Raw genomic sequence first — 23,903 nt, 5'->3', positions numbered from 1 at the left:
ACTGGTTTCACCTCCACTTTCAGCAAGTAATTGGTAACTCTGTGATTGTATTTTATTATTATTGAATATGCTGATTGTATCATAGTATTTTTAACATGTGGGAGGATTCATCATTGAACTAGATCTAGACTTGCTTGTTCTTGTTATTGTTACTGACATTTGTATTCTTTTGTTTCTCGCTCTAATATTATCCTTGAGGCAATGGCAAGAAGAAGCAAATGGATGCTTGATATCGTATTAAAGAGCATAATGGACGGAGCTGGCCTTCTTATGACTATAACTGTCTCGGTTTCGACTAATAAGATCTTATACAGCTACGATCAGAACACTCCTTAAACAACAGTACTGCCATAGATACAAGTTGAAAGAAGAAGGGGGTGCACTCCATTTTGGGTGGGAGGACAAGATCTTGATAGTTGCATCGACATGGAGATAGATGAGTGACTGGAAGTATTTATGTAATTGTCTGAGTGTTTGTTTTCCCATAATGTGTATATCTTTGTGCATCATTGGATGCACAGTATTAGGATTTCGATATAAAACAAAATTATGGATCTTATACCGTCTTGAACCAGTTCTTCTTAAACCGCCTGTAATTAAAAAGGTTGAATACTTCAGTACATCATTTGGTAACCAACTTTGTATCACAGTTTGGAGTGTATTTTTAACAACAAACTCAAAATATGGACGGCATATGGAATATTTGCTAAAACCAAACTTCGTTAGCTGCTGCTAAACTACACTGTATTTACACCTGAGCTGCCCATCACCATTTGGTTTTTTGTGTAAATGGCTTAATACCCAATGGCCTTACAGATTATCCTTACAATTTTGCAGATGGGAACTAAATTTCCAAGTTTAGTTGCTTACTTGCTTTAATACTGAGCTATGGAGGTCTTACTGCCAAACCAAGTAGAAGTCCACCATCATTTAAGTATTCAATCTCCTCCATTATTGAAAATCAAAATTCCCAATAACAGATGAAGGATCTAAGGAAATGCAGCCTTCAGTACAAAAGCTAATTAAGGCATTGTTACAATCAAGTATCACAAAAAATGAATCATATTCATTCTTGAAAACGTCAAAACTATACAAATTATCGGATCAAAAGTTTGAAAATCAAATAGGTGATACAAAGGGAGCATTGTCATGACCAATTGGAGTTCTCAAAAGTGGATTCCATCTATCAAATACTATCCGTCCTCCTCTGCCAATCCTTCCACGAAATCAGATCTTTGAGTGGCATACCATTCGATTTGGAGGACTCAATGGTGGTTTGATTCCTGCAGCAGCCAATTTTTGTGGATCTAACGGTCTTGTAAACGGTAAATTCTGAACAAAAGCCGGTTGAGGTGGAAGCCGAGTGATTGTCATATCATCTGAATCAGGATAATCATCATCCTCGATCGATGAACCTATAGTATAAGAATAAGGTGGAAAGCCAAACCCAAAACCATCTTCCATAAATTGAGTATCTTGTTTCTACTTCATTTGAACCCGCAGAATACTAACTTCACTCTCTAATAACTCTCTTTTCTTCTCTTCCCTCTTAATCAATGCCTCTATCACTGTCTTAGTCCGATCCAAATTCGCCCTAATTTGACGAAGCACAATCAAAGCGACAACACATTGTTTTCCCTCCTCTGCATTCTTTCTTCTTGTATGTAACCGATGAACTTTCTCCCTAGGACTAAACACATTATAAGGATTAGTATCATTAATGGTGATTGGGGTTGCAATCGACGAAGAATAGGCTTTTGCCACCTTTCTCTCTTATCTCTCCAATACCTAAAAATCGATTGAAAAACACTATAACTTATCGACTCAAACTGCATAACCTCAAATGCAGCATCCATCACAAAACAAAAGGTATCGGCGAACTAAGAGTAGGTGTTATAACACCACCGGCTCTCTCCCTAGATCTTATGATCCATAACCTCTAACCTAAACAATACCCCTTCAAACTCTTCGGTGTGAGTAAATTCTTATTCTTTTTAAGCCGTTTTCAATATACTCCTCTTCATACCAATCTTCATCCTCATTATCAAGATCATACGCAACAAACTCCCCAATCTCGAGCGAGCTCCACGGCCACCTAAATAAGAATTCGGTTGATTAAATGTACATAAATAATCTCTTTCATAAGTATCTACAATATCATATCGAGGTGTAGGTATTTCAGCAACAGCTTTCTTAGTGGGAATTCGATGTACCTCATGCTTTCAAGAGCAATTTTCTGGATACCAGGATTAGAATCCTGAACTCTCTCAACATAAAGTTCCAATTGTTGCTTCAATGCCAAATCCTCATCAGACTACATATTCAAAAAAAAAAAAAAAAAAAAAAAAAAAAATACACCATAAATTATTAAAGGCAGTAAAAAAAATAAATAAAATAAAAATAGGGTTTTAAATTTGAAGGTTTTAAGTCGTCATCTTCATTATTATTCTTGTCATCTTTCTTCTTCGGGTCTTTAGCTGGTACTTTAACAGAAGAAATATCTCTCTTCTCTTCAGTTGCCCCTCCTTCATTACTTGGATCTATCGCCATCTGATTATTAGTTTAAGACAACTGTAAAAACACCAGCAGCTTCTAGTAGACAGCTTAAATTTGCAAACCGATTTGTTTGAATAATTTATGAATTTGTTTGAAGGGTTTGGGTTTTGGAGAAGAAGAAGAAGACGAGATGAGTTTTCTTCTCAAATTCAAGCGTTTTTTTTTTTTTTTTTCGTTTTTTTGTTTTTGAAATAATAATGAAATTTTGAAATATCGGAAATTTTGGGTGAATTAGATCATCAGATCTTGAGGTTGGATCGGACGGCTGAGAAGAAGTGTGAGATAAGAGTGGCAGATTTAGAGTGGCAGTATAGCCAAACCGTATATATATATATATATATATCGGTTTGTCTAGGGTGCCACTCTTAGAGTGCCACCCTTATCTCACTCTCCTCTTGAGCCGTCGGATCCGACCTCTAGATCTGAAGATCTCAATGAGGGTAAATATGTATTTTCCTCATCATCTTCTAAAAAAAAAAAAAAAACCGATCTTCACCAAAAAAAGAGACCGATCTAACCAAAAAAAGAGACCAAGAGACCGATCTAACCAAAAAAAGAGAGGGATCGACTAATCTGAGGGATCTACAAAAACAACCATATATTGCTTTGTCAGATTTGATTTCCATCTCGTGCGACTCTTCTTTTGCTGCGGTATGTGAACTTACTGGTCTAATTCACCACATCTAATTTAAGAAATGTTTTCCGTTTATGTTGTTAGGTTCTAAAAAGGTTATTTTTTGTTGCAGCGGTATATTTGGTGGCTCGATGCATTTTCGCGTTGAAATCAAAAAGGATAGAAGCTGATAATCGATACTTCCTTTTTCGATAGCATTTCATATATCTTTAACTTATATTAAACTGAACCTTATTAAGTAATAAAATTAAACCGGTAATATTCTTTTTGTTTTAAGAATGTAAATTTGCTTATGAAGTGGATGTGATTTAACTTGCATCTATGTCATATGACTAGAAGCAACAACTAATAACCGATAGAAATATTGGATTCGAGCATTTTTGCTTATTGTATTATTTGGAAGATCCAAATGCAATATGACTAGAAGCAACAACTAACCTATCAATATCCTTGAATTTCGACACCACCCTATTTGTATTAGCTTTAGAGTTCGTTTTAACTGCTTTGCAAGAATGCGGACTACTCTTATGCTTAGCGAGTTCAAGGAGCTAAATGTGTTTAATTAGGTGTTGGTGCAAGTCCAGTTCAAGGAGCTAAATGTGTTTAATTAGGTGTTAGCATATTTGATGAACTCGCCGGAGTTAGGTTAATTATGTCGAGTTTGATGAATTCGTGAGGAGTTCTAAATTTCGAGTTCGAGTTCGGTGAATGCCGCCGAGTTTTGAATTGTCGAGTTTTGAACTCGTCGAGTTCTAAATTTCGTCGAGTTAGGTGAACTCTGTCGAGTTTTGAATTGTCGAGTTTTGAACTCTGTCGAGTTCTAAATTGTCGAGTTGGTGAATTTCATCGAGTTTTGAATTCGTCGAGTTTTGAACTCTGTCGAGTTCGGTGAATTCTGTCGAGTTTTGAACTCGTCGAGTTTTGAATTCTGTCGAGTTTTGAATTCTGTCGAGTCGTCGTCGAGGAAGTTGAATTGAATTCGTCGAGTTTTAAATTCTGTCGAAGTTCGGTTGAATTCCGGTCGAGTTCTAAATCTGTCGAGTTGTGTTTGGAAGTTTTCCTTTGGAATTGGAATTGAAAATATAATTCCAAAACTTACAATTTTAAGTAGTTAAAAAATTCTCGAATATATGGAAATCTCAAGTTTTACCCTATAGAAACTTACAATTCTTTGATTTTGGGATTTGAGGTTTCTATTCCAAAGGCATAAAAAGTTGTCGAAGGTGACTCTTAATTTTGGAAATATATTATGAATTCCACCCTAAAATCCTCGGTTGCCAAACACTGTCGAGTTTTGAATTCTGGTCGAGTTTTGAATTCTGTCGAGTTCTAAATTGTCGTCGAGTTAGGTGAACTCTGTCCGAGTTTTGAATTTCTGTCGAGTTTTGAATTGTCGAGTTTTGAACTTCGTCGAGTTTCGGTGAATTGCAATCGAGTTTTGAACTCTGTCGAGTTTTAAATTCTGTCGAGTTCGTGAATTCTGTCGAGTTTTGAATTTGTCGAGTTTTGAACTCACGAGTTCGTGAATTTTGTCGAGTTTTGAACTCTGTCGAGTTCGTGAATTCTGTCGAGTTCTAAATTCTGTCGAGTTTTGAATTTCGTCCGAGTTCTAAATTCGAGTTTTGAATTTAGCCGAGTTTTGAATCTGTCAGGAGTTTTGAACTCGTCGAGTTTTGAAGTAGCATATTTGGTTAACTCTGTCCGAGTTTCGATGTTTAAGTTATTTACCTTTGTTTATGTACATTGGGATTTTTGATTTGTTTAAGTTATTTATATTTTTAATTTTTCGATTTATAGAAATGGAGACATAGACATCAATGTTATGTTTATCCAAGTTCAAAATAAATAAATCATTAAATCAAACAATGAAGTTATGAACTTATTGTCTCTCTGTTGATATCACTAGATTTTTATTTGAGGCCATATCGACCGAGTAATCGCTTGCTTGATTCAAAATAAATATATAGCTCTGTTTTCGTGTAGCTGTTCTATCTTTTTCTATTTTTTTTATATATATATAATGTTATGTTTGATTCAATTCTTTTGAATTCTAGACACCCATTTTGTACTTTCCCTGTTGATATCACCCATTTTGTTGATATCACCCATTCTTAAAATGAAGTTAAGAATGCATGAAAACCAAAATAAAGTTGAACCTAGCTAGTGGTCATCCATCTAACACAAGTTTCACAAGATTTCGAGTATAACAAAATTTATATTTTTCGCAAGTATAGCAGATATATATAGATATCGTTAAAAGTAAGATCCACATCAAATGATATCGAAGTTTTGCATTCACCAAACTCAGGAAGGATAAATCAGTTGATAATCAGAGAAGTGAAGTTAGACAAGCTCTTTGTGACACCATTTAGAATGGTGTAATAGGAAGTAAATACAAGCACAAACTAAGAGAAAACAAAGAACTCGCTGCCCTATGGAAATCCACCAAAGGGATAAGAGTTGTGTTACTAGAACTCACCACTCTATGGAATCCACCAAAGAGATAAGAGTTGTTTCACCAAGAAGAACCACTTCTTCTCAATAAAAGTCCTATATCTTCATTCAAATACTGCTCTACTTCCATTACAAGTCTTAGAGAATTTATAGCTAAATACAAACTTAGGATCGAAGAAGAGACAAGCATTAAAACTATTCCTGATTTTCTTCTAAGTTCAAAGTCAAACTTGAATCTGAACAGGACGTTTCTCCATACATAGCACACACCACTAGAAAGCTCATGAAGTCTAGTTTCCAACCAAATTTACGGTTCGCAAAACAAAGGTTTTTAGAGAAAGTTATGATCATTTTGTCGTATGTTGTCAAACTGGACTGCCAATCCAAATTAGACTTATTTGGGCTATATCTTGGACTTTCGATTGAATGTTTCGTCATCACTTTGGCTTATCGCGAGGAGTCAATCTTGCTACTTGGGCGTACTTCCTTCGAGGAACGGTGAATAAAGCTAGGTACTACGAAAGTACAACAAACCCTTATGTGAACTAATGACCAATTCATTGTCCTGAATCAAGCCAAAGCGTCTGTGCTTTATATACAACCAATATACTTAGATGCTTATTGTGTTTCAGTTAACCGATCGGCACCAATACATAGTAAATCGAACACTTCAACGTCAGATAAACTCTCAAAGGTAACTAATCAGAAGTTACTACTCTTCAAATTCTCATCAGATTACTAGTTTATGGTACCGATCTCAGTCAACTAAATTAAATCTTTAAGTTGTACAAAGTCACAAACCTTATTCCGAAATATTTCTCAAAAAGCTAACCAAATCCAAAGTCTAAATCTTCCAACAAAGATGTGATCAAGAGAAATGTAGAAACGATACCAAATTCAACATAGAGTTCATACAGATCGATCAAAGGTGAAAAGATGACAAGACACCACTTGAGCACTAATTCGACATCACATATATTATTTATTTGAGATATTTTCAGTAATGTAGGGTAGCATTCTAGCAAAGCGCACTGACAGTTATAGGCTGGCATTCATGGCAGAGGAAGGATATCATAGAACAACATCCTTTTCACACACCAAATGTAAACACTCATTCTTTTATGTTAGTACATTATTAGTAAAGAAAACGTTTGTTAAGCAAAGTAGATTTAGGTAACTCACACATAGAGAACAAGAGAAATCCAATAGCAGATCCAACTAAGCAAACACCCAAAAAATCTTATCCACACAATACAATCTTGATACATAATATCCCACTATTTAGCAACAAAGTGCAGAAAATTGAGTTTTCCAAAGCTGTAGCTAAATACACTAATTAATAGAAGAGTTATTCAGTTTCCTTTTTCTCTTTTGTGTGTGTATGTGTATCACTAGATTTTTATTTGAGGCCATATCATTTAGATCTTGCTTGCTTGATTCAAAATAAATATATAGCTCTGTTTCAGGTAACTGTTCTATCTTTCTATCTTTTTTTTTTATATATATATATAATGTTATGTTTGATTCAATTTAGTTTTTGAGTTAGAGACTTAAGATCGAGTATCGACAGTTGTTCCCCTTTGATTAGGGGTGGTCATCGAGTCGAGTCGAGCCGAAAGTCTTGGCATGCTTTCGGTTCGCTCGTGAGTTTTCGAGTCGAGTTCGAGCCGAGGTCAAACTCAATGTCGAGCTCCACTTTGTGCTCAAACTCGACTCGATTTGAATTATAATTAGCTCGAGCTCGACTCGACTCGACTCGTTTTACAAAACGAGCTCGAGTGAAGCTCGACTGCTCGAGCTCGAGACTCGTAGGTCATGAGCTTGCATATGGAAACAGTGGCATATATACTCAAAATTGTTGAATAAACCCCATTTTTGTATGATTTAAGTACAAAAATTCCAAAAAACGTAACCAAGGTCTGATTCTAAGTCACAGTTAGAACTGGTGCTTACACCGAAGCAGTTGTCGTTGCCTTAAAGTTACGAACTACAAGTAAAGAGAGAGTCCCCAGGGAACTTGATGAGGATTATATTAAGTAATCCGGGGACCACATCATTTATGCACGCTCTCGGCCAAGAAGGGTACTACCTCTCACAACATCCCTCGGCGAGGGGTAGGTGGTAGTTTGGCTTAGCTTTTACCCCCAACCCGCACCGAACTTATATCTAATTTAGGCAGGGGCGGTAGGTGCGAAAGTCGTCTTTTCGGGGGACATGCTTTGTTGAAGACATCTCTATACCCATTCAGGAGTGAAGGGCCTAGTAGGCTCCTCCTTGGAGAGATAAGTACTTGATTGAGATAGGGCGAGTCCTTGTAGAATTGGTTGGGCGCAGTCCTCGTAGCTAGGCATGAAGGATCGAATCTCTTCTTGTTGACAGACTTCTTCCTGCTTCCTCACCCTAGGAGAGAGCAAGATCTTCCCCTACAGGGTAGGTTTATAGGAAGTTAGGATAGATTCTAACCTATTAGATGTAGCCATCTGGTTCTTCCTGTAATCCAAGATTGCAACTATCGAAGAGCGTAAGAAAGGAAAAGAAGTAAGAAAGGGTATGCAAGCAAGGAGAATCTCTCTATCTTCCCTATAGTGCAATGTAGTCAGTAGCTTCATTTCCTTACTGCATCTATTCTAGAAGGAGATGCAAGCTACACTAACAAATCTAAATGTTTAGATTTCAACAAATTTCATAATACCTCACGGTACTTTGAACTATATCATGTATGGCGTACATTTATTCCAATAAGTACTAATTTGCTGCTTAAACAAGACACTTATCTTTCAGTAAGTAAGAAAATAGATCAACATAATCAGGTAATTGATAGAGAACCAACAAACAAACATGCTAGGAGAATATGTCGTCAAATTAAAATGATAGAATTGAATAAGATGGCCAAGAGGAGCTATATATATATATGTGTGTGATTCAAACCAAATTTAGAGTTTTAATAATTATAGTTGTAGTTATCCTTTAGTAAACTTAGGTTGAACCATTAGTAAGATAAAACCTAAACTAGTATAATTTTTTGGGATATGTTAATAGCCTTTGATTCAATTCTTTTAGTTCCATATGTATTTTACAACCTAAAGAAGACTACTTGTTTGATTGCAAGTAAAACACGAAGGATACAAGACAATTAATTATTCACCAACATGAAGAACTTTCAATAATGTACAACAGCTCCCGTCCAATGATTTTAAAGTTTTCATCCTCATATCCTCAAATAATAGTGTACGAGGGTGAGGAAAACCAATTTGATTTGATGTCCAATGGTAGAGAAATAAACTGAGCCAGTTTAAGTAGGTTGGTTTGAAAAAACGGCAAATAAAAGTCAACAAAGTGGAGCAACTACTTCAATTGGTTTAAATCAATTTTTTGCAAACTTAAACTGTTAACTTCCTTCACAAAAAAAAAAAAAAAAAAAAAGTGGATGAAAGGAGGAGACATAAAAAAACTAGTCTCAAATGGACTATACAAAGAAGCACTATCACTCTACACTCAATTCCACAAAACCAACACTATCCCAACAAATTTCATATATCCATCACTATTCAAAGCATGTGGAAAGCTTAAAACATCCCCGTGTTGTAGTTTTGACTGCACATCATCAAGTCTTTTGTTCTGTGCAGAAGACAACAACAGTCTTATGTGTTTTGATGATTCTGATAATGGAGTTCTTTGGAGCAATAAACTATGAAGAAAATATTTGGCATTCACAAAACTTTAATCAAAATACTAGCCTTTTTTGTTTTCTTTGCATAGTGATGATGTGTGTTGGGCTAATGGTTGAGAAAGAATCTGAACATATGCCTAGACATGATTATTTGGCAAGGTTGAAAGGTGGGGATTTAGATTTGGGTTTGAGAATGGAGAAATTTTGTTGAATGGATTTCCAAGGTTGGTTCGGGGAAATTTTTTTTTATTTATTTTTTTTATGAAATGGGATTTCTTTTCTATTAGATTCTGATTTATTTGAATTTGGAACCAATTGATATAATTTTATGTTCTAATTTTTGAGATTTAAGTGTTCACTGAAAAGGCTTTTCGTTTTATTTTTGACTTTTGACTTTTCAGTGTTTTTCTCAAATGTTTTACTTTGAGAAATTGGATTTTGGGTTTTTTTTGTTTTACTTTTTAATTCATGATGAGTAATTTGTAATGATTATTGTGAGTTGGATTTACTGGGATCTTATTTGCACACATGAGCAAGATTTTTGCAATTTTGAGTAGGTTACTTTTTCTCATTAGATGTCTAATGTCTTTGCCCTTGATGTTAACAGGTTCACGCTCATTCTGACTTTGGACCTTTGAGTGTCTATTTATCAATTAGATTGGTTTTTTTGTTAGTGTGTGTGGAGGGGATTTAATAGAGGAGTATAGTTTGCCTAGATACATGCACACCTTAGATATAGATTGGCATGCACACTGCCTTATTTCGTTCTTTGTTTTTTCACGTTGGTATTGCAACAATTTGAATTAGTTGAATGTCTTATTTTTAACTCCTATTTATTTTGTAGCAATGCCTCGAACAAAGAATCTGAATGTGAAGAATGCAGCAAAAAGTGTTTTCACAGGTGCTAAGAAGTTGTTAGGTGGGGGGAGTAGTAGTTCGGGTCGCGATGAGGAGCCTGAGAAAAAGAGAGGAAGGAGAACAACCACTTCGGCATCAGTTCGTAGAGGGGATCGGAAAGCGGATGATCCCAGTAATGTTGTAAGTGGTGTAGAGTTAGGAAATCAAAAGAGAAGAAAGGGGACAGAGATGAGTGATGTAGATGTAGATGTAGATGTAGATGTAGATGTAGATGTAGATGACCATGACGTAAATATGGATCGTGGGAATAGTGTAGTTCTAAGTCATGCTGATAGTGAAGAAGAGGGTGTTGATGATGCAGAAGAGGAGACTGACGAGGAGGAAGAGGCGCGGAGGATGGAGGGAGGAGGAGGAGGAGGATGACGAGGAAGTCCATGTACATTGCACCTCCAAGTGAATATTGTGAGAAAGTCTAACAATGACTTGGAGTTCAAGAGAGGTGTTTATGGAGGTGGCCCTTGTGTGTCACATCTATTGTATGACTATATGATTGCGTGGCTCGCGATGTTTGGGAGGGCAGGTAATATTATCATATAGTGTCTATTAGTATTTAAATTTTGTATTACTTAAACTTGTGCATACATTAATACTAAGTTTTTGTTGTTTTAGGGCGCGAGGGGGTGTTGAAGTGCCATGGGCACCTCAACAAGTTGGTACAATGGGATATCGAGGAGGAGAGTGTTCGACCGTTCTACTTTTCACGTGGAGCTTCAAAGGACCGGCTTATATGTGCTCGTCTTAGGTGTATCTGAGCATCGAGGATCCTGTGTTGGTCTCTGCGTTTGTGGAGAGGTGGCATCCAGAGACCAACACGTTTCATATGCCGTGGGGCGAGATGACAATCATGTTGGACGATGTTTCCCAACTCTTAGGAGTTCCGATCAGAGGCAAAGCAGTGACTGGGGACACTGATTTGACCTTGGAACAGACAAAAAGACTTCTCCACAAAAATCTTGGCATACCCATGGATAAGATAGATGCGGAGATGAAATCCAATAAGTTCACTTCCAAAGTTAGGATGGATTTCTTGATGAAGCAGTTTGCTGGGAAGGTAAGAGATGAAGATTTACGTGATGAAAATGGGGTTGTTGTGAAGAAGGCGTCAACCCAAAAAGAGGTGCAGTTTGCTGTGAGAGCTTATCTGTTATTTTTCTTTGGATGTACCGCCTTCACCGACACGTCTGGAACTGCAGTTCCCGTTTGTTATCTGAGACTGCTTTCGAAATTTGCCGAGATCAGAGACTACGCGTGGGGTGCAGCCTTACTGGCTTACTTGTACAGGGGTCTTGGGACTGCCACAAGTGCCAAGGTGAAGGGTGTTTCAGGCTATTTCACTCTCCTACAGGTATTAGTTTTTTTGTTTTTCTTTTCAATGTCAATTTTATCTATCTATTACAATATTAACTCGGTGTCTATATTAATGTAGGCATGGATTTATGAGTACTTCCCAGTGTTCAGGCCATACCCAAATGAGGACTATCATTTGAGCATGTCCCGTGCTAATAGGTACTTTCGATTACTCGATCTTTTATGCTAGCACAATATTTTGCATTGAAGTATACCGAGCCACCATTGATAATATGACTTGTACCGATGTAAGCATTTTTGTATGTAAATAGTTTTATTTATTAATTAATATTATTAGTATGTGATTAATGATTAATTTCCTCGATCATATGCTATTTGACAGGTTGAATGGTATCCCTATGTTGAAGTCCGAGCTACACGGCGGTGGATGAAATAGCATTTTTCGAGGGATTTATATGCTTTCTTGATAATGTCGAAAGCCGGTACAATGTTTGCGAGGGTTGTGCGTCGGTTAGGTCATATGCGGTTTGTACCCTCGGATCCCCAAAACCAAAGACCTCGACATGAAACTACTTCGACGCTTGGGTATGATGTGAAATTTAATATTGCGTCTTCCTCTTTGGAGTAATTGGCGAGAATCACTTGATTCAACTTGAACAACGCGGACCCATTCCGTCTTATCCATGGGAGTGTGTTAGTAGATACATGAGTTGGTGCGAAAACAATAGTCATATTCGAATGATAAACCCCGATCATCTTAGTCACTACTCCCTACGAGTCTTCCATATCATAATCGGTGAGTTAATATCTTACAACGTTAATTTTTGTTTTGTTTTGTTTTGTTTTGGTATTTTATAAATGTAAATGTATATACTAATGTAGTTTTGTATTTTAATTTTGACAGCACCCCGTCGTCAATGAAATTTCTCGCTTGCTCAATCAAGGCCTGCAATTGGGTGGGACTGCGATTCCAGAGGATGCACAGAACGAGTTCATGGAGGCATACAATTTGACCCGGTGCAAGTTCATTGGCGGACGATATCGTGAAGGAGCATAGGATTTAGGTATGTTGAGTTTGGTTAGTTTAGGGTTTAGGGTTTAGTGGTTAGTTTGGTTAGTTTACCTCCTTTTATCTTGTGTTGGGATGAGTGTTGGAAATGGAAATGGTTTGTTTGTGTTAGTTGAGATGATGCGGGGAGTGTTTATTGGCATTTGAGATGATGCTGGTTTTGCTTTACTTTTCAGTTTGTGTTAGTTGAGATGATGCGGGGAGTGTTTATTGGCATTTGTTTTTCTTTGTTCTTTTGATTGATCATGACTTAAGTTCAAGAGTTTTCCAGTCAATGAGGTTTCTAGATTTGGTGTTGGATTTGACATATGTGGTACTATTTATACTGATTCATGTGTTAGTTGGATTTGTTAGATTGGATCTTCTTTACAAGCCGATTGTACTTGGTGAGTAAATATGAGTACATGTTGTGAGGATTTTAAAGTTTGAAGTGATTAACTTTCTTCTTTTTCATTGCAGCTTGTGGCCATATATCTTGTTTTTGGTGTGTCCACTGGGCAATGAGTGGAATGGGAGAGTCTCATTGTCCTATATGTAGGTGTCCATATAGTCACTTCCTAGTATCATCGCCAATTGCTTCATTTTTTGCTCTTGAAAATGTACCCTGTGGCCTACAAGAGAAGGGAAAAACAAATGTTAGGTAATTTTTAACATATAAGCTATTCATGTTTTCTATTTTTCATCTGTATGCTTTTTAGTACCTGTAGTAACATATAAGCAAAGAGCCACAATAATATTCATCCATTGCTTTTCTGTTTGTCTGCGATTGCCGGTTGCCTTTGATAATTGCTAAAATTGTGTGAAATCAACATAAGTTGGATCAAATTGGTAGTTTTATTATTATTATTGTTGTTTTGTAGAATGGATTATAAAAAACACATTTTGTTGTAGAACCTCTTGTGAACAACAATACGATTATTACACCAATGATTATATAGTTATATCATTATCCTAGGTTAATTTGAAGCTTTTCTAGTTTTATTTGATCGAGTAATTCTATTACTAAGATTTATTTGTCCTGATGTCTTTCCTTCTACGGAAGAAAAAAAGAGGTGAGGCTTCTTCTCACCTCAGCTTGGTGACAATGTGTTGAGAGGGCATAGTTGTGAGGAATCAAATTATGCGGACTCCCCTGAAACATTCTCCAGCATGTGTTTCCAAGCTGCCCCATATGGTAGCACTTGTTCCAATGGGAAAATAAATACCTCTAGTACTGTGGAGAAGCAAACTCCTGACATGTTGGCTCATGCAAATGCTTCATTACTTTCTGCGGAAGCTCATTCTGGTTCGGAAGTGACAAATACTTTAGCCGTTGAAGAAAGTAGTATCTTAGAAAATGATCTGAAGGATGGAATATGCAAGCTTTTTTCAAGCAGTGATGTACTTTGTGTTGCATGCAAACAAAACGCTATTCGACCTGTGAGTTCTTAATTGTGGGCATGGTAGAACTTAGTTATGTAAAGAATCGTTATATATACCAGAGTGTACTACAATGACATGTATCATGTTGAAAGTCAAATCATCCTAATTTATCTCTTTTTGCAGTCTATTGTCAATCTTGTATAGTTATACCAGTAAATGAAGCTCTTAGATGTCAACTTTGCCAAAGTTCACATCCTAAAGGAATACCGATTCAATGGCTCTTCTTGTGCTCTCCGACAATTTGCGCATTTTAATTTGTCACATCGAAGTATCTCTATTAATAATCTAATGCAGAACATTGTCCCAATGTTATCTCTAATGTCCCAATGTTATCTCTATTAGTATCTCTAATGCAGAACACAAAAATCCCAATGTTATTTACCAAAACACAAAAATCTAATGCAGTACGCAATGTTTTTGCCAAAACACAAAAGATCTGTTTTTTTGCCTCTTGAACGGTGTGGTCACACCAAACGGTGTGGCCATATCGTTTGGATTTGAACTTGCAAAAAAAATGGCGTGTCTGTTCAGACTTTGTCCCAAACGGCATGGCGTGTTTCTGTTTGGACTTTGAACTTGCATCAAAAATGCGTTAATGCGTTTGGACTTTGTCCCAAAGCGGCATGGCGAACCGTTTGGACTTTGTCCAAAACGGCATGGCCACACCGTTTGGCCTTAGTTCCAAGCGGTGTGGCCATGCCGTTTGGGACAAAGTCAAAAGCGGTGCAGCCATGCCGTTTGGGACAAAATCAAAACGAACCGCCGCCATTTTGGCGCAAAGTTCAAAAATCAAACGGCATTGCCGAACCGTTTGGCCTTAGTACCAAGCGGTGTGGCTATGCCGTTTGAGACTAAGGCCAAACGGTCCGCCATGCCCGTTTGGACTTTGAACTTGCAAAAAAAAATGGCGTGTCTGTTTGGACTTTGTCCCAAGCGGCATGGCCACACCGTTTGACACTAAAAGGCCAAGCGGTGTGGCCATGCCTTTGGCACAAAGTCCAAACGGTCCGCCATGCCGTTTGGACTTTGAACTTGCAAAAAATGGGCGTGTCTGTTTGGACTTTGTCCCAAGCGGCATGGCCGGACCCGTTTGGCCTTAGTTCCAAAGCGGTGTGGCCATGCCGTTTGGGACAAAGTCCAAACAATCCGCCATGCCGTTTGAGACTAAGGCCAAACGGTCCGCCATGTCGTTTGGACTTTGAACTTGCAAAAAATAGAGTGTATGTTTGGACTTTGTCCCAAACGGCATAATGTAAACCGTTTGGACTTAGTCCCCAAACGGCATGGCCACACCGTTTGGGACTAAGTCCAAACGGTTTGGCCATGCCGTTTGGGACAAAGTCCAACCATACCGCAGGACATTTGTTTTATCCAAATTCAAATCCAAACGATATCGCGCATTACTAAGTCCATATCGTTGATGTTGATGTTTTGGCAATTTATCAGTTTGGTTTGTTTGTGTTGATGTTCATTGATGATCATATGAGTTGAGGTAAATTTGTTGTTGACAAGCGTTGGCATTATCTTGGTGGTATAGTATGCGCATCAATACATCATATCAACTTACGGAACAAAATTGCAAGTGGGCACGCTTTGTGTAACAACAATAACATTTTATAATAAGCACATCAAAATGCTTTATGCAATCCCAAATATTATTGTTACGTATTACAACATTTAAGCACATCGAATGAATTAGCAACAAGTATAGCCTGCGCACCTAGCTTTGGCTTGTTCAAGCCTTTCACTCCAAGTTTCAGCTCTCTTCAACTTCTCCACCTTCTTTCAACACTACGCTTCTTCTCTCGCTCTTTTCACGACAATTTCTCCGTTATAGCTAATAACTCAATTTTTGGCGACTTTCTTGAATGGTGCATAGTCAAGGTGGCGGTGATCTTGTGGCATCTTGTGGAAGGCAGTAGCAAGTAAGAAACATAACCATGAGAATGATGAAAAGGCTGAAGATCGATTGATGCAAAGTCGAGGGGCTGGAAACGAAGCGGATGAGTAGGCGTATTTTTACCTAAAGCAAAGCTTTGCCTCCAGATTCTCCATTTCTCCTTGAGCCATACTTCTCTTTTCTACAATATCAATGAGATTAGAACTCGTCTAATTAAACTCCCCAAATGTAACCTAAACCAAAGCAATATTAAAATTTGAAAATAAAAAAGGGAGAAAGAAGTTATCAAAAAAGCACCGGTCTATCATTATGATGTTTCCTATCTATAGCCTAGCTAGCGGACAATATTAGATACTATCCAATGGACATAATGATGCAATGGAACACAACCCCGACCGCAGTTCAACTTAACAACACTTGATAAAACTCTAACAAGGCTGCCATATCTAAACCACTCTTAACAAGTCCGGACATCAATGAAGTCCATGGCAGAGATAAAAATATCATTAGAACTAGTGAACATTTAGAATCAAAGAGTTTTGAATAAATCTATACTTACAATCCATGATTACGTATTATTTTTCTCCGGACAATTTCTCGAGTCATGGTTAGCAATCGTCCACATCCGTGACACTTTCTTCCCCGAATTGTTTTGGGCTATCTCTTTGGGGATTTCCATCTATCCGCTTTCTTCTTCCCCCTCCCTTTTGTTTGAGAAATGTTGGGATTCAAAATCAATAGCTAAAAATAAAGACCGAATTAAAATAAATATTTATATCAAATTAAACACCGAATTAAACACTAAATTTATATCAAATTAAACATTCAAATAAAAAAAACGTGTGATGTATTAACCGAGAAGGTATCGAAGGCTCAGAACCGAGAGGCTGCAGACTTCTGCGTCTCCTTTGTAGGAAGTCTCATTAAACTTTGAAATTTCAATAGCCATTTCACCAATCTTTTCAATAAAATATGAATAACCCTCAAAAGTATACGACGATCGTAGTAAGCCACTTGAGAAGCAACCTTGATAGAATGAGCCACTCTCAAAGGTTCATTTGAGACATTCGACCACAAATCGATTATCAAACTTCGGCTCTATAAGTGTTAGACTTTTGCATCCACCGCGTCAATCTAAAATGGTTTGGAATCTCTTCAATCTCGTAAAGCATAAAACCTTTAAGATATGACCACAAAGCAAACCCATAAACTGAAAGTACTTGCATTGTGATCTCCCTCTAAGGTTCCTCTATCGAAACTCACTCTCCAAACTGAATTTCTTCAAAGCGGTCTCTCCATTTCACCATGTAGCTTCGGTTCCATACACGTCAATTTGTTCCCCATCAATTTTGTACTCCATCTTTGCCTTTTCTAGTTGCTCTTTAAATTTATTGAATATTGAGATCATTATAGACCTTGGCGGCATGCATAAGGATGAAAGCATCGTTAGGGCACAATCCGTGAACTATGCTTTCGGTCGCGTAATCGAATCTCTTTCTTTCCTAGCAAGCAAAGCCAAAGACTTCTCATTACCATGTACAAACTGCATATAAGCGTAGTCGCCGAATTGACAAACCGGTCATAATGAGCATTCATCGATTCACCGACCCGGTCGTGTGCATACCAAAGAAAAAAAGGTGCCCGAGAGATAACAAGGAACCCATTTCTCCCGCATTGAATATATCTCTATCAACCAAGGATTTTCAGACAACTCATACTTCTCAATGATTGTACACCATCTTCTCTCAAAATCAACAATCCTATACGAAAAAGAAATAGTGTTCTTCAACTCAGTTACCAATGTCTCAAATTTGGTAAATGACATCTTCTCTTGGAATTTCTGCATAATATGCCAAAGACAGTAACGATGACGAGTATTAGGAAACACTTTGGCAATGGCTGCTGTCATCGCTCTATCCTGGTCAGTGATGATTGCAGTTGGCGCACGACCACCCATGGCTGCAAGCCAGGCCTTAAATAGCCATATGAATGTATCTTCTGTCTCATCAAGCAACAATGCGCAACCAAACTGAATCGACTGATAATGATGGTTGACTCCAGTAAAAGGGGCAAAAGGCATGGAATATGCATTGGTACGATATGTGGTATCAAAAGACACAACATCTCCGAAATATTCATACTGGCATCGAGACCTCCCATGAACCCAGAAAAAGTTCACCTTGATCCCATTTTCATCTAAATCAATGGCGTAATAGAACCGGGATCCTCGACTCTCCTCGCGATAAAATATTGAGCACGGCGGTTGCATCACCTTCTTTAGGCATCTTTACGGTCAAACCATAATAATGGTTCCAACAATCTTTCGTGTAAAACCCAACTTCCTCTCCATGGAAAAGCGGATGCCACTTTCCCAACGGATAAACCTGTTATCACTAAATATCTCGGTCAAGCACTTCACGCCGGGCATATGTTTGTTAGTTTTCATGCAAATTCTCTTCGATGGGGTCACCGGACCGTGACTATGGTCATTATGAGCAGCAATGACCTCATATATCTCTTCATGCATTTTTCTTAATACGAATTCTAGCTTGGCAACCACACCGGATAGTTGATGTATTTCTTGATCGGACTTCATCTCTCTTAGGAGTCTTAACCCCTTCACGTGAGCAAACCACTAAACAACCACTAACCAAATCCACCTGATCGATTTTGTTGCTTAGAAGTCGTCCGAACACGAGTCTCAAATCCCTCTTGTTGACCATACTCTTTGTAATAAGTCTTTGTCTCGTCAATACTTGTAAAAGTCATTCCTATATAAGGAGCAGATAATGTTTGCGTGCCTTGAACAGGGGCTTTAGTAGACGAAGACCCAACTACGTCTTCTTCGATATTGATTGATGTCTCTGTCTCCATTTCTATAAATCGAAAAAATTAAAAATATAAATAACTTAAACAGTCAAAAATCCCAATGTACATAAACAGTGTAAATAACTTAAACATCGAAACTCTGACAGAGTTAACCAAATATGCTACTTCACCGAACTCTGTCAGAGTTCAAAACTCTGACAGAGTTCACCGAATATGCTAGTTCACCGAACTCTGTAAGTTCACCGAACTCTGACAGAGTTCAAAACTCTGACAAAGTTCACCGAATATGTTAGTTCACCGAACTCTAAAAGAGTTCACCGAACTCTGACAGAGTTCAAAACTCTGAAAGAATACGGCATGAAGAATACGACAGAGTTCACCGAACTCTGAAAGAGTTCAAAACTCTGACAGAGTTCACCGAACTCTGATGTATGACAGACATGAAGAATACGACAGAGTTCAAAACTCTGACAGAGTTCACCGAATATGCTACTTCACCGAACTCTGATAGAGTTCACCGAACTCGACGAATCACGGCATGAAGAATACGACGAGTTCACCGAACTCGAAAGAGTTTTGAACTCGGACGAATCACTGACGAGTTCAAAACTCTGACAGAGTTCACCGAATATGCTACTTCAACGAACTCTGACAGAGTTCAAAACTCTGATAGAGTTCACCGAACTCTGACTGAGTTCAAAACTCCGACGAATCGACATGAAGAATACGACGAGTTCACGAACTCTAAAAGAGTTCAAAACTTCGACAGAGTTCACGAACTTCGACGAGTTCAAAACTCTGACGAGAATCACGGCATGAAGAAGAATACGGCGAGTTCACCGAACTCTTTCGAGTTCAAAACTCTGACAGAGTTCAACGAACTCTGACAGAATACGGCATGAAGAATACGACAGAGTTCAAAACTCTGACAGAGTCAAAGTTCACCGAATATGATACTTCACCGAACTCTGACAGAGTTCAAAACTCTGACAGAATACGGCATGAAGAATACGACAGAGTTCACCGAACTCTGAAAGAGTTTTGAACTCTGACAGAATACGACAGAGTTCAAAACTCTGACAGAGTTCACCGAATATGCTACTTCAACGAACTCTGACAGAGTTCAAAACTCTGAAAGAGTTCAAAACTCTGATAGAGTTCACCGAACTCTGATAGAGTTCAAAACTCTACGTATCATCACGGCATGAAGAATAACGACGAGTTCACCGAACTCGACGCGAATCTGACGAGTTCACCGAAACTCAGCAGTTCAAAACTCGACGAATCACGGCATGAAGAATACGACAGAGTTCACCGAACTCGGTAGAACGACGAGTTCATCGAACTTCGGCGAGTTCAAAACTCGACGAGAATCACGGCATGAAGAATACTGACGAGTTCACCTAAATTGTCGTCTTTAAACGAGGGTATTAATCATAACTATAATCATAGCAACCTAAATTAAATCAAAATTCAAGTTTTATGGTATAATGACAATCCAAGTGTCAATTAAAGCATTATTAATAGGCAAGCACCATAACCAAAAGTGCACTATAGTTGAAGTGCCAAATGATAATGGGGAGAAGAAGAAACCAAATGAAGAAACCTAATTGCCAAATGATGAGAAGAAGAAGCCGAGAGTAGAGAGAGAGAGAACTTGAATTTCGGGTTTTTTTTTGGTTAGATCGGTCTCTTTTTTGGTGAAGATCGGTTTTTTTTTTTTTTTAGAAGATGATGAGGAAAATACATATTTACCCTCATTGAGATCTTCAGATCTAGAGGTCGGATCCGGACGGCTCAAGAGGAGAGTGAGATAAGAGTGGCACCCTAGACAAACCGCATATATATATATATATATATATATATATATATATATATATATATATATATACGGTTTGTCTAGAGTGCCACTCTTATAGTGACACTCTTATCTCACACTTCTTCTGGTCCCTTGGATCTCTTCTCTAGATCATCAGATCTAATTCAGTCAAAAATCACGAAATTTCAAAATTTCAAACTATTTCAAAAACAAAAAAACGAAAAAACGCGAAACTTGTTTTCTTCTTCATCTCGGTCTTCTTCTTCTCCAAAACCAAAACCCTTCAAACAAATTTCATAAATTATTCAAACAAATTGGTTAAAAGAGGAAACCCAAAATTTCTTGATACAGTTGTTAAAAGAGGAAATGGATTTCTTAAGAAATCCAGGTTGTTTAGAGGAACGAATTGTCAGCGTGGGTGAAAAAGAGGTAAATACTGTGTCATCACTTCTCTCTTGAAATTATTTGTTCTCTCTTGAAATTATTTGTTCAAACTTGATTAAAGTGCAACTTTTGGTTGGGTCTTGAATTTAGAAATCCTTCTGGACAAGTGAAATTGTCCATTGTTATTTCGTGTTATCTGTTAATACACCAAGTTCCCCATTCACACCAACTATCGCATGTATTTCATTGAAGGATGAGGGCATTCCAACCTTCCCTCCACGCGGAGGATTTGGATTCATTTATGTGAATCACTAAAAATTATTTTACTGCTGAATTATTTGGCATATATGAAATGATTTGTGTCAAAATGCATCTACTTGTAGAATACTTAACTTGTAAACTTCAAATTTCATCCATATCAGAATCTCTATTTTGCCCAGCTAATCATGTATTATATGAAATGGCTAAGTGAATAACACACTCTCTCCATATACTGGTCAAGACGTCAAGTAATGCTATTCCCTTAATCTCGTATAGTTCTCTTAATGGAATACTATATGTATAAGAAGGCTCACTATACTTTGAAATAGCAATTTCTTTTTTGTGTTCTTTGATCTTGATTTCGTGAACATAATTTTTCTATGAACTTGTTTGAGAATACTTGTATCTAGCGCCAATTGCTTCCTATATCGAAAGCACTAGCGGTTCAGTATTTACTTCTATATATATCAGCAATAACTTAAGTTATGCTACAATTTGAGTAAATGTTGCATTGCCATGCTTTGTAGACTGCAAAAGTGATTGGTAAATGGGATACTAGTATAAGAATTCTCAACTCACAACATTGGCAGATGGCAAATGAGCGAATCTGAGTTTGCATAAATTATTTAAATTTTTAGTAGCCAGTAGTTGCAATATATATAAACATAACACATAATCATGAGATTGTATGTACATTATAGTGTGACTGCTATCTAGATCATCCCAGAGAAATCAAAACAAAGCCGATTAGATTAGTTTCCCTTACATAATTAGTGTATCTGGATTTTGCAGTTGCAATGTTTCACACTGTACCAAACCAACAACATCTGCATTATGGTAGGTTGTTATACTCTGACTTACAGAGTTGTTTCAAAGGAATATCCTGAGTGGAAGCTTATTGTTTAATAGTCTAGTTTGAGTATCTGAAAGCTTTCTGTCACCAAATATTATTGAAGATTGCTTAATGCCAGTTGATTTCTAATGCAGGCTCGCTCCATTCTCAAGGCCTCATTAACCTCTAGGACAGCTCTTACCAGTGTATTTTGCCAGAAGAACTAAGGATCCAACTCGGACTGGAGTAGACTAGACTAGAAGATACTTTGAAGATACATACTAAAGATTGTAATACTTAGTGTTGTAATACTCTGAAGGTGCATAAATACTTGATGTAATGTAAGGTACCTTTTAAAATGCCAGACTTGGTATAGTAGGGAGTGTTTGTTTTGATTGTTCTGAATTCTCTTATGTGAGAAGGTAAGGAATTTCATCCTGGTCTTCGTAACCTTGAATGGTATGGTAAATTGTTTTTTAATCAAGATGCTGTCATACTTTGACTGATCGGAGGAACTCATCTTCACTGTTAAGCTTTATATTAGATACTTGATGAGACAAGTTTTTACTGGCATTCTCATTTGTTTATGGTGTGTTTGAAATATTATTACCATGTGAAATTCAGGTTGGAATATTAAGGTTTTTCATACACGTAATGCAATCTCATTGGTGTTTTTAACTTGTGTTGATCTTATTATGAATTTTTAGTATTCCAAGTCACGCTTTGTAATACAACTTCTATTGATTACATATTTACATCATCAAAATTTAGTATCCAAAGGCCATAGAGATTTATTAGTCCCCAGCGCACTTCTAATGAGCTTCAAAACAGAATAAACAAAAACAGTAATTGTGATTACAAATTCCAAGTTAGAAGCCGAACTAAAACTCAACTAGCGGGTTTTGAGTTTTGACATGATGTTTACTAGCAGCGGGTCTGGATTTGGTGTTAATAAAAATAAAAGTTAATGGTGGTTTGGTTCTTTGGTCTTATTTCCAGTTGTCATGAAATTACAGGCTCAAAACTGCCAAGACAGCCGTTGCAGCTTGATTCCATAAGGTAAGGAATATCATCTTGGAAAGTGTCTCATAACGAAAATGCTAGTTAAAACTCTGACAGAGTTCACCGAAAATGCTAGTTAAAACTATAACGAGAGTTCACCGAACTCGACAAAGTTCACCGAAAATGCTAGTTAAAACTCGTGAGTTCACGAAAATGCTAGTTCAAAACTCGACAGAGTTCACCGAAAATGCTAGTTAAAACTTCGATGAGAGTTCACGAAAAAATGCTAGTTCAAAACTCTGACAGAGTTCACTGAAAATGCTAGTTAAAACTCTGACAGAGTTCACCGAAAATGCTAGTTAAAACTCTGATGAACTCTGACAAAGTTCACCGAAAATACTAGTTAAAACTCTGACAGAGTTCACCAAAATGATGAAGGATGTAGTCAGGATATTTAAGTTGGAAATCATTGTACCTAACCACTCAATACCCAAACAAAAATCAAACTTAAGTTCACAAAAATAATTTCTACCTCAGTCATCAACCAAAGGAATCTAAACCATATTATACACATCGACAGTAACAAGTCTCACAATTTTAACAGTAGAAAATGTTCTAACAAATTTATGCAAGTAGATGACCTTTTCTAAAAACCAAACCCAGAAACAGGACGACCCACAATGCAAAAGGAACTTTGGATAATATTGGAAACCCTAATATAAGCAGTAAATCAATCCATAGAGCTTGAATCTTTGCCTTTCCTGCTTGGAGAGCTTGAATCTTTTGTTGTAGCTTTAAGACCTGCAAAAAAACAAAATTCAACGTTATCCCTACTATCCATATAA

At 37.3% G+C, this 23,903-nt stretch overlaps 1 protein-coding gene, 1 long non-coding RNA gene and 1 pseudogene across 2 annotated transcripts; 2 read left to right on the top strand and 1 right to left on the bottom strand.

Annotated features, from left to right (window-relative positions):
* Nucleotides 1-1,227: 1,227 nt before the first annotated feature.
* On the bottom strand, nucleotides 1,228-2,550 carry LOC147524440 (uncharacterized; annotated as a pseudogene).
* An 8,451-nt stretch (nucleotides 2,551-11,001) lies between these two features.
* Nucleotides 11,002-11,986, top strand: LOC147524439 (protein MAINTENANCE OF MERISTEMS-like). Its single transcript, XM_086563334.1, has 3 exons — nucleotides 11,002-11,577; nucleotides 11,659-11,738; nucleotides 11,923-11,986. The coding sequence occupies exons 1-3, from the start codon at nucleotides 11,053-11,055 to the stop codon at nucleotides 11,969-11,971; spliced, it is 654 nt and encodes a 217-aa protein (XP_086419460.1). The 5' UTR covers nucleotides 11,002-11,052; the 3' UTR covers nucleotides 11,972-11,986.
* Nucleotides 11,987-20,695: 8,709 nt separating this feature from the next.
* Nucleotides 20,696-22,603, top strand: LOC147524438 (uncharacterized). The gene is made up of 2 exons (XR_015196960.1): nucleotides 20,696-21,008; nucleotides 22,212-22,603. It is a non-coding gene; the product is annotated as an uncharacterized LOC147524438 (long non-coding RNA).
* Nucleotides 22,604-23,903: the final 1,300 nt, after the last annotated feature.

Source organism: Coptis chinensis, chromosome 1 (assembly GCF_015680905.1).
Source record: "Coptis chinensis isolate HL-2020 chromosome 1, ASM1568090v1, whole genome shotgun sequence".
Lineage (NCBI taxonomy): Eukaryota > Viridiplantae > Streptophyta > Magnoliopsida > Ranunculales > Ranunculaceae > Coptis > Coptis chinensis.
The sequence above is the reverse complement of the archived record's forward strand: the minus strand, read 5'-3'. Positions and strand labels throughout refer to the sequence as shown.

Excerpts from the sequence above, each read along its gene's own strand:
- LOC147524439 (XM_086563334.1), top strand. The coding sequence starts at position 11,053 with ATGCCGTGGGGCGAGATGACAATCATGTTGGACGATGTTTCCCAACTC. Across the intron at positions 11,578-11,658 it reads GCTATTTCACTCTCCTACAG|GCATGGATTTATGAGTACTT; the intron begins GTATTAGTTTTT and ends ATATTAATGTAG. Across the intron at positions 11,739-11,922 it reads AGCATGTCCCGTGCTAATAG|GTTGAATGGTATCCCTATGT; the intron begins GTACTTTCGATT and ends GCTATTTGACAG.